General features: G+C 43.4%; 1 protein-coding gene across 3 annotated transcripts in view; it reads left to right on the top strand.

Moving 5' to 3' along the window:
- ARHGEF25 (Rho guanine nucleotide exchange factor 25) overlaps positions 1-16,139 on the top strand; it is a 517,568-nt gene that overhangs the window by 486,823 nt on the left and 14,606 nt on the right. For all 3 annotated transcript variants that reach the window (XM_075337091.1, XM_075337090.1, XM_075337092.1), the window contains 3 exons: positions 4,754-4,831; positions 4,984-5,175; positions 9,471-9,651. In XM_075337091.1, the coding sequence (XP_075193206.1) occupies positions 4,754-4,831; positions 4,984-5,175; positions 9,471-9,651 (451 nt within the window). The remainder of the gene's footprint in view (positions 1-4,753; positions 4,832-4,983; positions 5,176-9,470; positions 9,652-16,139) is intronic.

The following is a 16,139-nucleotide window of genomic DNA, read 5'->3' on the forward strand; positions in this document are numbered from 1 at the left end:
TATATAGAGCTCATGAATATGCTTGACTACCTGGCAGCACAACAAGTAGCCTCTAATGATAATCTACTGCTGATTAAACAGTGATATTATCAAAACTACTCTAAGGGTACCGTCACACTTTAGCGACGCAGCAGCGAACCCACCAGCGATCTGACCTGGTCAGGATCGCTGCTGCGTCGCTACATGGTCGCTGGTGAGCTGTCAAACAGGCAGATCTCACCAGTAACTAGTGACCAGCCCCCAGCCAGCAGCGACGTGCAAGCGACGCTGCGCTTGCACGGAGTCGGCGTCTAGAAGCTGTGGACACTGGTAACTAAGGTAAACATCGGGTATGGTTACCCGATGTTTACCTTAGTTACCAGCGCACACCGCTTCGCTTAGTGTGTGCAGGGAGCAGGAGCCGGCACTGGCAGCGTGAGAGCTGCGGAGGCTGGTAACGAAGGTAAATATCGGGTAACCACCTTGGTTACCCGATGTTTACCTTGGTTACAGCTTACCGCAGGCTGTCAGACGCCGGCTCCTGCTCCCTGCACATTCAGGATTGTTGCTCTCTCGCTGTCACACACAGCGATGTGTGCTTATCAGCGGGAGAGCAACCATAAAAAAACGAACCAGGGCTGTGTGTAACGAGCAGCGATCTCACAGCAGGGGCCAGATCGCTGCTTAGTGTCACACACAGCGAGATCGCTAATGAGGTCACTGCTGCGACACAAAAAATGTGACTCAGCAGCGATCTCAGTAGCGATCTCGCTGTGTGTGAAGTACCTCTAAGCAACTCAGTAAGTGATACATCTCTTGAATCAGGGTCTTTGCCCCCTACATTATGCTGCTCTCAGATTAGGTGGCAAAAACCTGGTGACAGATTCCCTTTAATTATAATTCAATGTTTCTTTATGGAAAAACTCTGGGAGCTTTCAAAAAATATCTAAAAATGAACTATGAAATACATTGCAGTGACTGGTCCAATCCTGTGTTGTAGCTGACATATTGTACTGCGCGTTATTGTCCCGTCTGTATGACCACGTGCGCAGCAGCCTGGATAGACTGGAGCACACGCTGAGCAAACATAGACTTTACCACTTTCATTTGTGATGAGACTGTTCTAATCTAGATGTATGCTGCCATATTATAATGAATGTATTGTGGGATATTGCAAAATTACATTGTGGTATAAAGCCAGTATGAAAAAAAATGTCACCTGCTGGTGCGAGTTCTGTAGTCTTGTTTTTAATACTTTCTTTTTAATCCTTTTTTTTTATCCAGTTTTCATTGTTTTTGGATTGAGGAATTCCATTCACATGTAATCCCAAATGACAGAAAATTGGATTTGCTTAAAAGCACAATGAAAGGCCATATTTACTATATAAGGGCAGATTAAAAACTAATTTGTGTTCCCATATATATATATTTTTTTTAAGTAAAATATATGCATTGAGTTGGTAGGTCCATATGAGACTGTACTCAAATATCTTCATCAGCCTCAAGGTGCACGCTTGACCTTCCTTCCGATAATTGATGGTAGAAGTGAGGAATAATGGGGGACTAGTGTATTTTCTCTCCACCCAACACTTCTTAGTTATACTTGTATTTTATGCCACATACATGGCTTCCTTGCCCATTTAATTGCATGGCGACGTGTACTTTGCAGGTATATCTACCGTGAGTGACAATGTCCAACCAAAGGTTTAAAAATCCAGCCTGCCAGATCCCATTTTTAGCTACATGTTGGCTGTGAGAAGTAGTTAATGGGATTGAATAGTTGTACAAACAAATAAAAGCTTTTCTTAAATGGGTTGTCTCAGGACACACAATGATATCATATCCATAGAGTTTGCCATGAATGTATAACTAATTCAGGTCCTAATTACAGTGGTATGCAAAAGTTTGGGCATCCCTGGTCAAAGTTACTGTTATTGTGAAAGGTTAAGAAAGTTGTAGAATAAATGATTTCTAAAAGGTATAAAGTTAAAGATGACACATTTTTTGGGGGGGACCCCATGGGTAGCACAAAGATAGGGTGGGAGAGAGATGTTGGTCCTATTACTTGGATGAATGGGAAAGTATAATACGACCCAGAGAATGTTGCAGCTATTTCTGGTCCACAGGGTCTACAGAACCCCAAAACTTATGGACTGTTTTTAGTTCTATATAGAATATTGTGAACCTTGATATATATTGCATTCTTATGATGCCATAATCTGTTATGACTATAATGTGCCTAATAAAATTTGTTTTATTTAAAAAAAAAAAATATTTGCATCTTTTACATTTTTAAATTAACAGAAAAGCAAAATTGTACAGTCCACCAAATCCTAGAAGGAAGAGAGGCACTCACCCAAAATAAAATGCAATGTCCTTTATTTCATGCAGACATACGAGTGTAGGGAGAGGATGCAGGAAGCGAAGACGACGGCTGCTGTTTCACACTTAGAATAGCGCTTCACGGGTTCACTGTACCTTATGGCTCTTGTTACTGGCACCCCCTACTTTGTTCATGTCCCAGCTGTCCATTCCAGTTGGTGATTTTATGCTGCTGGTATTACTCTGTGTAGGCCCTTTTTTTTGTGTGTGTGCCGTTACCTTCATAAAAAAGCAATATGGGCCAATGCAAAAGTTTTGCCACCATGCATGGTTAATATCTAGTAACACTCCCTTGTGCAAGGATCACAGCTTGTAAATGATTTTTGTAGCCAGCCAAGAATCTTTCCGTTCTTGTTTGAGGGACTTTCATTCATTCTTTGTTGGAAAAATCTTTCAGTTCTGGGAGATTCCTGGCTTGTCTTGCATGCACTGCTCTTTTGAGGTCTAGCCACAGATTTTCAATGATGTTCAGATCAGGGGACTGTGAGGGTCATTGTAAAACCTTCAGCTTTCGCATTGTGAGGTAGTCTATTGTGGATTTTGATGTGTGTTTATATCATTATCCATTTGTAGAAGCCATCCTCTTACCAACTTCAGCTTTTTTCAGATGGTTTTATGTTTAGATCAATATTTGTTGAATTTGATTGAATCCATTCTTCCCTCTATCTGTGAAATGTTCCCCGTGTCACAGGCTACAACACAAACCAAAAGCATGATTAATCCACCACTATGCTTAATGGTCGGTGAGATGTTCTTTTCTTGAAATTTCTGCACACATACATACATGAAAATGCATCAGGTTTGTTTAGTTGTTCTTTTGCATACTTTTGATGCTGAATTTTATGGTGAGGACGCATGAGAGGTTTCTTTTTTGATGACTTTTCCATGAAGGCCATATTTGTGCAGGTTTCTCTAAACAATAGAACAATCTACCACAACTCCAGAGTCTGCTAAATCTTCCTGAAGGTGTTTTCTAGTATGGGTTCTGATTTGCCTCTCTAGCAAACCTACGAGCAGCTCTCACAGAAATTTTGCTTGGCCTCACAGACCTTATCTTGACCTCCACTGTTCCTGGTAACTCCCATTTCTTAATTACATTTTGAACTGAGGAAAAAGCAACTTGAAAACACTTTTCTATCTTCTTATAGCCTTCTGCTGCTTTGTGGGCCTCCACCATTTTTTGAGTGCTAGGCAGCTGCTTAGAAGAACCTATGGCTGCTGTTTTTTGGCACAAGGTTAGAGAAGGCTGGGTTTTTATAAAACTGAAATTTGCATTACCTGGCCTCTCCAAACAATGATAATGAACAAGGCATAACTCTTAAATCTTTGTCAAAGTTATCTGAGCGCACAAATCTCTAAGGGCGTCCAAACTTTTACAACAGCCAATTTTCCTTTTTGCAATTTTTAAAATGTAAAAGATGGAAAAAAAAAATGTATTTTTTTTTTTTGCCTAAAATACAAAGGAAATGTGTCATCTTTAGTTGTATGCCTTTTACGGGTACTTTGCACGTTGCGACATCGCTACTGCGATATCGTCGGGGTCAAATCGAAAGTGACACACATCTGGCGCCAGTAACGATGTCGCAACGTGTAAAGCCTAGATGCGCCGATAAACGATCACAAAAGCGTCGTAAATCGGTGATCTGTGTAGTGTCGGTCATTTCCATAATGTCGGTACGATGTTGTTCCTCGTTCCTGCGGCAGCACACATCGCTGTGTATGAAGCCGCAGGAGCGAGGAACATCTCCTTACCTGCGGCCGCCGGCTATGCGGAAGGAAAGAGGTGGGCGGGATGTTTACGTCCCGCTCATCTCCTCCCCTCCTCTTCTATTGGCCGCCTGCCGTGTGACGTCGCTGTGACGCCGAACGTCCCTCCCCCTTAGGAAGCGACGTTGCAGGACAGGTAAGTGCGTGTGAAGCTGCCGTAGTGATAATGTTCACTACAGCAGCTATCTCAAGAGATCGCATCTGCGACGGGGGCTGGTACTATCGCGCTCGGCATCGCTACTATCGGCTAGCGATGTCGCAGCGTGCAAAGTACCCCTTAGAGATCAATTCATCTTCAACTTGCTTATCTGTTAACAATAACCATAATTTTGACCAGAGGTGCCCACACTTTTGCATGCCACTGTAAAGGACTTGCTCCTATATTCAAAATGGGGTTCCCAAATTTCCTTTGAGACTGGTGCCTGACATGAAGTGGTTGGAGATGGCCACACATGAGATGTATCTCCATTCGTTGTTGTAGCAGTTCCAAATACAGTGTTTGGCTATGCCTTGTCTGTCGTCAGACAACTACTGCAAGGCCTATGTTGTTAAATGGCACTGCTAGTAATAAAAGTATTGATGAGTTTCATATATAGTATTCTTTCCTTCAATTGTATCTTTGTAGAAAGCCGTGGAAGTGATGTGTTTTGTCCCTAAAAGGTGCAATGACATGATGAACCTCGGCCGGCTGCAAGGATTTGAGGTATGTCTTCTCCTATATAGCAGCTGCAAACACACCAAGCAAGGAATGTTGTCTGCTTGATTTGTTTGACTAATTGGATTCTTTTTATCTCTTATTTTATATATTATCTACATATTTCTCTGCTGTCAATGTGATAAATCTCCGTACGTTAGGGAAAAATCACAGCTCAGGGGAAGCTTCTCCAACAAGACACTTTCATGGTAACAGAACAGGAATGCAGTTTTTTGACAAGAGGAAAGGAGCGGAGAATCTTCCTTTTTGAACAACTCGTCATCTTTAGCGAACCCATTGACAAGAAGAAGGGGTTTTCACTCCCTGGGTACATCTTTAAAAACAGCATCAAGGTAAGTGTCGGATATTAGTCGATGGTCTTGCTCTTGCTTAGCCTTGGTATGAAGTTATGACTATTGTGCTCATTGCTAGGTAGAATGATGACAGTAATTCAAGAATACTACTCGTACGTATATTAAAATAGAGGTTTGTCTTCTGTGCTTACTGGTGCTTTTCTGGAATCATCCCCCCTTCCCGGAGAGACTTAAAATATTCTAATTTATATGGGACCTCATTCATAACCTGATTATTGGCATAACATTGTGAAATATCAAAATTTAAGCTTGGCATTGTGGATAATTGTGATGCACCGTCCGTATCCATGCACGCGGATGACTTCTACGGCGTCAGACTCTGTTCACATTGCAGAGTCCAACAGACAACCTGGTCTCTCTTAAGTGCTCAACTCGGCTGGGCATCGGCTCAGTTATTTCACTTCTCCGAGTTAGGCAGGAGTTAATCCTCGTGGAGCAACATGCTGCGAGTCAGGTTGCTAATTTCCTTCCACAGCTGGTCTTCTCCTATTTAAGTTTGAGGTGTGTAGTAGGAGACCTCTGCTTCTAGTGGTGAAATCCCGGTATCCGTGGCATACCTCTATTTGGTGACCAGCTAATCGTTGTCTGCTCGGTTTGAGAGGTTCCTGGTGTGAATTACTCCTACCCCTTTTGGTTTACCCCCTTTAGAGTCGTTTTGTCTCTCATCTGAGGTATTTGCGGTGTAAGTGTGTTTCAGTTTTATCCCCTTGTCTGTGCCTTTGGGAGATTGTTACCTGGGGTCCTGGCCATGCCGGGGTTGATGTTATAAGGACAGGGCCAGACAGGAGAAAGGGCTTAGGGTAGTGACCTAGACCTCCCTACCATCAAGGGTACCTCCAGGCTCAGGGCGGGTGCAGGACCCGCAGTCGCAGGGCCAGGGTAGCACCGCCGGACAATAATCCTCTAAAACAGTGTTTCCCAAACTCCAGTCCTCATGGCCCCCAACAAGTCATGTTTTCAGGATTTCCATACTATTGAACAGGTGATGGAATCATTATCAAGGCATCACCTGTGCTATATTAAGGAAATCCTGAAAACATGACCTGTTGGGGGTCTTGAGGACTGGCGTTTGGGAACCACTGCTCTAAAAGCACAAACTGTTTGAACTCTCTAGGCGCACATCAACATTTAATGTGTTAAAAACTGCCGACACCACATTCTGTTTAAAACAGTAACATATTTCTTAAACTTTTCATATACATTAGATGAGAAGGATGGAGCATGTTGTATTTCAATATGCCTAATCCTTTCTGCTACCAGGAAAACTGATGCTGCAAAACATGTAGTGGTAATATCTACTCATTATTGATATGTTCATCGCTGCTCTTTAGTGTACATTGCTAGGCCAAGCTCACAGACTTAAAGGGAATCTGTCATCATTTTTTTGCTATGTTATCTAGCGCAACATGTAGTCACAGAAATCCTGACTCCAATGTGTTACTTACTTGGCTGCTTAGGATAGTTTTCATAAAATCAGTTATATCTACCGCAGGTTCAGCAGTTCTCTGAATGCTGAGCTCTGTATAACCCTGCTCACACCACTGATTGGCAGCTTTCTGTGTACACTGTGCAGAGGCAGAAAGAAGCAAATTAATGGTGGGGATGGGGTTACACAGAGCCGAAGGGCTACATGGCACGAGACGCCTAGTCCTCTAATGATAATCTCCTGCTGATAAAACTTTGATTTTATTGAAACTGCAACAAGCAGCCCAGTAAGTGGCATATCCATGGAATTAGGTCTCTGCCACTCTCAGGTTAAATAGCTAAAACCTGCTGACAGATTACGGTATGTTTAATTGGTAATCTTCTGAAATTCTCCTTTTAGAGGCTTCGGTGACACTAACTTTAGCCACCAGCACATTAGTTGTTAGTTTTCTCTTTATGTATAATACAATTCCCTTGGTTAGGAGTTGGAGGATAGAACTTATCACTCTGCACACCAGTCAGTTGTGTTACCGTGCTTTTCAGATAAAAGCTTAATATTAAAGTGGTGGCAATATCCTCTATAGCGGAATAATGAGCTGTAATCTTTAATTGGCCACCAGATGTAGAGCACTCCAGTGTATTGTGTTCTGTAAATGTGTTAAGTGCTTTGATAATATTCCAAGTTCATCATTAAAGTAGATAAATAATGTATATGATGGCATTATAGAGTTTGTGTTACTTTGTGCAAAGTTGCACTCCAAAAGAGTTTTTTGGATACAGATCCACTGCTCCAGAAATACTGGTTTATTTTGCCTATTTTAAATACCGTATATGTTATACCCATATAATACATCATGACAGGTCACTTGTAGAGCAATTATACCCCAGGCATTCAATCTGTATTTCTATAATCAGGTTTCCTTTACTTCTTAGGGAAAAACCTGGTGATATTTTCTATCAAAACCAATGCAACCTTTTGTTTTACCTTTATGCAACTTTTTAACAACCTCTCACATCAGGGTTTTTGACCACCTGCAGGAATCTGGTGGCAGTCAGCAGTAACCTCTTTCTGCTATGTCCAGTAGTGTAGCCAATATTCCTTTAAATCATCGTTCCAACATTTTGTTATTTTTTTTTCAGATCTGGAGTGGTACTTTAAATGTAAGCCTCCTGCCCCGTCATATACTCACCTTCCGGCGGCTTCACCTTTTACTGATGCCGCTCTGGTCTTGCAGCACCTTTCTGTCCCCATAACTTCTGAATGGTCGGAAGTCATAAGTTATGTCACAAGCTCCCAATACAAGTCTATGGCTATATGCGCACGTAGCGTTCTGTCCCTGCAGAAATTTCTGCAGCGATTTGAACAGCACACGTGCGCTTCAAATCGCTGCAGAAAGAGTCCGTAATGAAAAAAAAAAAGCCGATTCCATGCGCTCTGAGTGCAGCCCCTGCCATAGACAGAGCGGGGACTGCATGCAGAGCACAGGAAAGAAGTGACATGTCACTTCTTAGAACGCGCGCTTCGAGCAGCAGCTGAAGCGCTGCGCTCTAATACGCCACGTGCGCACGTCTCCTGCATAATCTTCATAGATTATGCTGGGGACGCAGGACGCATGCAGTTACACTGTGGTGCAGATCGCTGCGTAACTGCATGCAAATACGCAATGTGCGCTCATAGCCTATGAGAGCAAGAATAAAGCCTGCTTTACACGAGACGATAGATTGTGCGATAGCACAATCGATCGTACCCGCCCCCGTCGTTTTTGCGTCACGGGCAATTAGTTGCCCATGGCGCACAAACTCGTTTACCCCCCGTCACACATACTTACCTTCCGGACGATCTCGCTGTGGGCGACAAACGTCCACTTCCTGGAGTGGGCGGGACGTTCGGCGTCACAGCGACGTCACACGGCAGGCGGCCAATAGAAGCGGAGGGGCGGAGATGAGCGGGATGTAAACATCCCGCCCACCTCCTTCCTTCCATTAAGCCGTCGGGTGCCAGCAGGTAAAGCTGCCGTTCATCATTCCCGTGGTGTCACATGGAGCAACGTGTGATGCCACGTCAACGATGAACAACCTCCGCCATTTTAATTAAACAATTTTATGAAACCTAGCGACGAGTACACGACTCACGATTTGTGAGCGTTACTGCGTCGCTAGGAGTTGTCACACGAGACGACGTCGTGCGGTATGCCGGATGTGCGTCACGAAAACCGTGACCCCGACGACATATCGCACAATCTATCGCCTCGTGTAAAGCCCGCTTAAGGCTCTCAGAGTTTTATTGAATTGTTACCTCCGGCGCGCTCCATGAAAGACTGGAGCTGCCGGCTAGTCACAAATCGGAAAAAACTGACAGGAACAACGCTGATAACAGATGAAGACAGCGGCAGATGACAAAAAGACAGGGGGCAGGGGAGTAACATTTAAAGTGTCACTCCAGCAGGGCAGTAAAAGAACACTGGAGTGCTGCTCTAACTTTGAATTTGTGAAATATGTTTCCAACTGTATCTCTAGGACCGTTGAATGCCTTTGCTAACTATTTGTATGCGTTTCCTTGTTTGTACAAGGCAATAATTTCCTCCTTAACTTTTTGGACCACACTCTTGACAACTCCAGATTATTAGTAAAATGGAAGTCATTACCCATGACAAATGGGCTAAGATTCCTCAGGAATGCTGCCAGAAGCAAGAAAAATAAAACTGTTATTTATTCTTATAAATATCATATACAGTATATAAATGTATGTTTCATCTACTTGCATTGATATAGATTCCCTTTGTGTCAGAATTTTGGCTGACTTGAAATAACAGTTTTCCGGTATGAAATATTTTGCTGCTGTGTTTTAGATAAGCTGTCTAGGAATTGAAGATTCTCTGGATAATGACCCCTGTAAATTTGCACTGACTTCACGAGGTACAGATCGCAGCTTAATGCGTTACAGTTTGCAAGCTTCTTCCCCTGACATTAGAATGGCCTGGGTCCGAGACATTGGGCAGATACTGGAGAGCCAGCGTAACTTTCTAAATGGTAAGTAACTAGTATACTAAGGAGGTCATTCCATTTCACATTAATAAGCAGTTTAAGTAAAAGAACTCTGCATCACGCTGTGAATCTGCTATTGTTTCTGAATACTGATGAATATATTGACAAATGAGGTTTACTGTTCCCCTTTATAAAGGAGTGTAACCCTGTACATTCAATAATGTAAGCACTGATTGGACATTGAGACAGTGCATGGCCACTCCCCCTACTAGTAACACCCGCTATACACTTCTAGGAGGAATTACAGAGAAACAGAATATTGCAGAGCTGTAAGACAAAAATCCCCCAAATTACTACAGTATTTCCTTAAAAATAGAATATTTACTAAAGTAGACACCCATAAAACCTGAGGGTTTTTTAATCAGAAAAAACAATTTCATATTAGATCTACTGCAGCAATAGAGCAACTCCATTATAGAGCTAGTGTTTGCTTTGGCTCACAGAGATGGTCATATCTGGAGGACTACCTTCTGTATCATGGACATGCAGTCTTTTTCCAAACAGTTTTTATTGATTTTACAAATTCTACACAATATCGTATCATAAGAAGTATTATCAGGTTACATTGACATAAAATAAGTCAAAATTATAGAATCCGAACATAACATACATGAAACAAACCCTTAAGCCCCTGTGCCATTCTTTAATATTTCTAATGTTGATGCCGTGCCTTGATCGTGTCATACCATCTTACCTTTGTCCTTCACCTTAGTCCCCGCTAAGTAATCCTCAACTTTCCCAAGCTGCCCTGGATTTCACTCAGAAGGTACCACTCCATATGCCTAAAAGGTGCCACTAAATGGTTTATTTCTTCCTGTTTGAAATAAAGTTCAATAAAAGTTTTCCACCTACTAAAAAACTTGGTAGTCTTATTGTCTTTGTCCCTTTCTGCTTCTAGTTTCTCCATCCTCAAAAGATTATGTAGTTCCCCGATGACTTCCCCTGTGGATGGAGCTTCCTCCTGTATCCAGTGCCTTAGGATGCACCTTTTAGCTATCATGGCTATGTCATGTATGATTGCAAATGTCTTTTTGTCCTGAGGATTCAGTCCCCCTCTAACTCCACCCTCAAAGAAGTGAAAAATCCACACTCTGATTTGCAGGAAATTTTCCATGTTGTCTGGGCTAGTGCTCCGACTTGATTCCAGAACCTCTTTATCGTCCTGCATTCCCACAGGCCATGTAACATGTCTGTTTTTTCTTTGTGGCACTTAGGGCACCGTGCCTCCCTGCCCGGTATGTTGAAACCCAAAACTGCCCTGTGTAATATCCTAAATTGGGTGTCTCTCCAGCTCTCATTGGTGACTTGTTTCCTCATCTGAACCCATCCTTTCAGTATGACCTCCACCACTTCTTGCCCTTTCAGTTGTTTTTTCCATGCTAAAAGTGTACGACTATCTTCCCGGGATATTAGCACACCTCTAAATGTTCGGTATATTCGAGAGACATTCAAATTTGTTACATTGCCTTCCATAAGCTCGTCAATCATACTCTTGTTCAGTTCCCTTCCAATCTCACCCAGCCCTCTAATTATTCCATGTTTCAATTGTTCGTACTGAATAATGTGGAAGCCATTGAGGTTGTATTTATCAAGCACTTCCCGACCTGTCATCCACCTTCTCTCTTCCACATTCACTACATCTATCATTCTCCTAATGCCCTTCTCTTTCCATTTGAGGAATAGTTTATTCTCTCTCCCCTGGGGGAAGTTTGGTGATGCCCAAGGATTTAGGTATTTTGATACCTTCCATGAAAGTCCCAATTTCCGTCTTACCAATCTCCAGGCCAACATGGTGTCTCGGAATATAACGGAGTTTCTTATGTGACCTTCAACCTTGGACAATGGGGAGTGAAGAATAGACGTCAGATCCCATGGCTCTACGTACTTGAGTTCCATACCATAATCCGAGTGTCTACTCGTTCCTCTCAGCCAATCAATCACGTGTCTCATGATGCACACAACGTTATACCCTCTGACGTCCGGAAAATGTATCCCTCCCTCCTCCACAGACTTCATCAGCGTACGCAGCTTTATTCTGGGTTTCCTTCCCCTCCAAATAAAATCTGCATACGCTGAATTGAGTCTGTTGACATCCCTTAGTGTTAACAATAATGGAATCGTTTGGAAGGGGTACAGCAGCCTAGGGAAGCTCATCATTTTTATGAGGTGACATCTTGCCAATAATGGCAGGGGTAGTCCCTTCCAGCCCTTCAATTAATTTATGATTTTTCTGATCAGTGGACCATAGTTCATTTTATAAATTGATTGCACCGTCCTTCCTACATGCACTCCCAGGTATTTGACTGATGATTGTGCTACCGGAATTCCATTCACATGCCCTTCACTTAAGATACCCCCAGCTGGCCCTTGATCCCTGCTCAGGAATAGCAGCTCACATTTCTTTTTATTTAATTTAAAACCTGAAAAGGCGCCAAATTTTTCTATCATGCTAAGTGTCCGGGGCAGGTCCGCACCAGGGTCCCCCATAAATAGAATCACGTCATCAGCAAAGAGCGCTATCTTCATTTCTGTTCCCCTTATGTTGATCCCTTTGAAACTATTATGACCCTGCAGCACTCTTGATAGGGGTTCAATTGCCAGGTTAAATAATAGGGGGGATAGCGGGCATCCTTGTCTCGTCCCTTTCATCAGAGGGAACACGTCGGACAAAAAACCCGGGGTGTGGATCCTTGCTCCTGAGTTGGCATATAGGCTGTTAATATAGAGTCTCATCTTACCCAAGATCCCCGCGGCCTCCATCACCTTGACTAACCAGCTCCAGTTAACATTGTCGAACGCTTTCTCGGCGTCGAGTGTGACTAATGCAGGACTTGCCCCCCCCTTCGTGCGCCCCAATCTAACTGCGTCAACCACTAGAATCGTCTTCCTAATGTTGGTCACCGCATTTCTCCCTTTTATAAACCCTACCTGATGTTCTGAAATTAACCTAGGTAAGACCGTGGCCAATCTATCCGCCATGATTTTAGACATTATTTTTAAGTCCTGGTTGATGAGCGAGATGGGCCGATAACTCGAAGGATCGTCCAGGTCCTTGGTTCCCTTAGGTATTAATTTAATGTATGCTATATTGGCATTTTTAGGGATTTCTGTTCCCCCCAGAATTGCATTAAAGACTGAAGTTAGGTCCGGTGAGATCAGATCCTTGAGGGCTTTATAAAATTCGCTGTTGAAACCATCGGGCCCTGGAGCCTTATTAGTACTAAGTTCCCCAATTGTTTTTGAAACCTCCTCCTCTGTGATATCTGCGTTTAAGACTTCCAGTTCCTTCTCCGTTAAGCTAGGTAGTTGGGCTTGTCTCAGCCATTCCGCCTCATCAGTCATGTCGTTATGTCCTGGCCCGTACAACTTTCTGTAATATTCTCCCAGCACCTTATTAATTTCCTTGGGATCCGATGTCACCCCTCCACCCTTTGTTTTCATTTTAGAGATTACCGTCATCTTTCTGTTGCCCCTTGCTAAATTTGCCAGCATCCTCCCCGCCTTATTCCCAAATCTATGAAAATCGGCCTCTTTATGTGACCAAAATAATTGTTCCTTTTTTTTTTGCCCACTCGTCAAAGTCTCTCTTGGCCGCCATCCACCTATCTTTTGCCGTGATAGATCTGACTGCCAGATAATTAGTATACGCTAGTCGCACTGCCTCGCTGTGAAAATTGTATTTCACGTTCGTCTTTCGTTTGACCATGGCCGCATACCCCACCAAACGCCCTCTCAAGACCGCTTTCGCCGTTTCCCAGAATAATACTGGCGTCGCCCTATGCTCCTTATTATTTTCTGAGAACTCTTCCCACCATTCCTTTATTATCTTGTGAAAATTGTCCTGTCTTAGGAGAAACGACGGGAATCTCCATATAATGTCTGATCCTCTCTTGAATTTCTCTCTAAGGCCCACTCTCACCGGACTGTGGTCTGAGATCACCATACTCTCAATCATGCAGTTTTGCACACCGTTTGCCAGTTCCAAAGACAACCAAATCTGATCTATACGAGACCAACTGTTATGTGGATGAGAGAAGTGCGTATACTCTCTGTCATGTGGGTGAGTTAGTCTCCAAATGTCTTTTAGTCCTACATCCTCCAAAGAAACCTCTCTGTGGGCTGAGCCCTTGTCCCCGTGTCCCAACTCACCCTCTCCCTTGCTTCTGTCCTTTGCTGAGTCTGGCACTGCATTGAAGTCCCCCGCCACTATGATGTTAGGTTCCTTATCTGAGAGAATTATGGTTTTTATGGTGTCATGGAACTGATTCTGTTTCGAGTTTGGACCATACACATTATATATACTGAGTGTTCCCGCTGGACTGGTAATTGTTAAATGCTGCCATCTTCCTTGATCATCCTCTTCCTGAGCCACCACTTCATGGCTAAGCTGTTTGTTTATCAAAATCATTGTGCCCGCCTTCCTTCCCTGTGCCGCTGCCCCATATACTGAACCCACCCAGTATTTTTTCATGCGGAAAAAATCTTCCCTCCCTAAGTGGGTTTCTTGTAATAGAGCAATATCAGTTTTTAGTCTTTTCAAGTGTCTTAGTATCATTGCTCGCTTGTTAGGTGATCTTAGGTCCTTAACATTCCACGTTGTTAGTTGCACCATGTTTGTCTAAATGGTTTGCTCTTGTTGATACTGCCCTTCAAGACCTCGACTGTAAGAGAGACACGACTGTCAACAATGCCCTCACAAGTGGTTCCTCCAGAATGGCATTTCTTTTCCCCAACTCGTAAATAAACCCCTATACAACATATGAAAAATATAAATCCTATAACGACCAAACAGGTTTTCCCTTTAAAGGGACTTTCGGCTCTTTTTGCCATGTTAGTGACTTCCCTTCTTCCTGGCCAAAATATGAGTCTCCCTGATCACCCCCCTGATAAACAAATTCTATGTTTTTTCCCCCGAGTAACACACAACAACCTTAAGTATTATGCAAGGATTAAAACAATATGTCGTATATAGTAGAACCTTAGCGAGAGTTCATCCGCTGGCTTAGTCCTGGTTTTGTGGGACCTTCCTTTCAACCCGTTCGGATCCACTGTATTTAGATCTGAAAGACAATCCAGAGAGAGAGAAGCAGAGCAGAGAAAAGAGAGGAGAAGAAGAAGAGAGAGAAGAGGAAAAAGAGAGAGGAGAGGAAGAAAAGAGAGAAGAAGAAGAAGAAGAGAGCAGAAGAGGGGAGAGAGCAGAAGAAAAAGAGAGGAGAAGGAGAAGAAAAGAAGGCAGAAGAAGAAGAGAGAGGAGAAAAGGAAGGAGGGAGAGAGAGAAGAAGAGGGGAGAAAAAGAAGGAGAAAGAGAAGAAGAAGAAAAAGAGAGAGGAGAAGAAGAAGAGGAGAGAAGAGAAGAAGAAGAAGAAGAGAGGAGAAGAAAGAGAGGGGAGAAGAAGAAGAGAAAGGAGAAGAAGAAGAGAGAAGAGAAGAAAAAGAGAGAGGAGAAGAAGAAGAGAGAGAAGAAGAGGAAGAGAGAGGAGAGGAAAAAGAGAGAGGAGGAGGAGAAGGAGGGGGAGGAGAAGAAGCAGAAGGAGAAAGAAAAGCAGAAGGAGAAGAAGAAAGAAGAAGAAGAAGAAGAAGAAGGAAAAGAAAAAGAAGGAGAAGAGGAAGGAGAAGAAAGAGAGGAAGCAGAAGAAGATCCTCTCATCCTCTCCTCTCCCCCGCCACCGAAGGTAGGAAAAACGATTGGTTCCCTCTCCGTCCCCCTCACACCGGCCTTTCCTCTCGGCCCGCTCTCCCTCTTTGGTCAAGGGGAACAGAGAAAAACTAGTAAAAGTCAGTTCAAGAGTCATCACGTGTCTTGGTGGCTCTCAAGAGTGCTGCTCCCTGAAGCCCGGTCTGGGGCTGGGTTGCTGAGCTGGACTCCGATTCCCCTCTCCGTTGGTCTCAGGTTGTGTTTGCCTGCTTTGTTGTCCAACCTCTCTTCCTGAACCTGTAGGGGAGCCTTTTCTGTAATTTCCTCCTTCATTAGATCTCCTCTCCTGAGCCTCTGCCCGGCTTCTCTCGTGTTCTGACATAAGGATGTTTTCCGCTTCCTTGTGGTCTTTATAATATGAGAATGTTCCATTGGAGTTCCTAACCTTTAGTATGGCTGGGTAAAGTAGTTGGCATTTTACTCTTTTGTTGTACAGAAATGTGCACAGTTTGCTGAAGTCCTTCCTCCGCTTGGATACATCAACCGAATAGTCCCCAAAGATCAGCAGTCTATTTCCTTGGTATTGTAGGGGACGTTTACGTTCTCTAAAGGCCTTCAATATTTCTTCTTTGTGCTTGTAGTCGAGGTATTTGACTATCACTTGTCTGGCTCTTGGCGGGGATTTACTGCTTGGGCTTTGTCCATCTCCTTTGTTCATCTCTTGTTGCCTCAATGGTCCCACTCTGTGGGCCCTTTCCACTCTAAATTTCGCTTTTATACCCAACGCCTGTGGTAGTTCCACCTCACAAATGCTGTCTAACTGTCCCAGTGATACCGA

This window comes from Anomaloglossus baeobatrachus, chromosome 2, assembly GCF_048569485.1.
Source record: "Anomaloglossus baeobatrachus isolate aAnoBae1 chromosome 2, aAnoBae1.hap1, whole genome shotgun sequence".
Classification (NCBI taxonomy): domain Eukaryota; kingdom Metazoa; phylum Chordata; class Amphibia; order Anura; family Aromobatidae; genus Anomaloglossus; species Anomaloglossus baeobatrachus.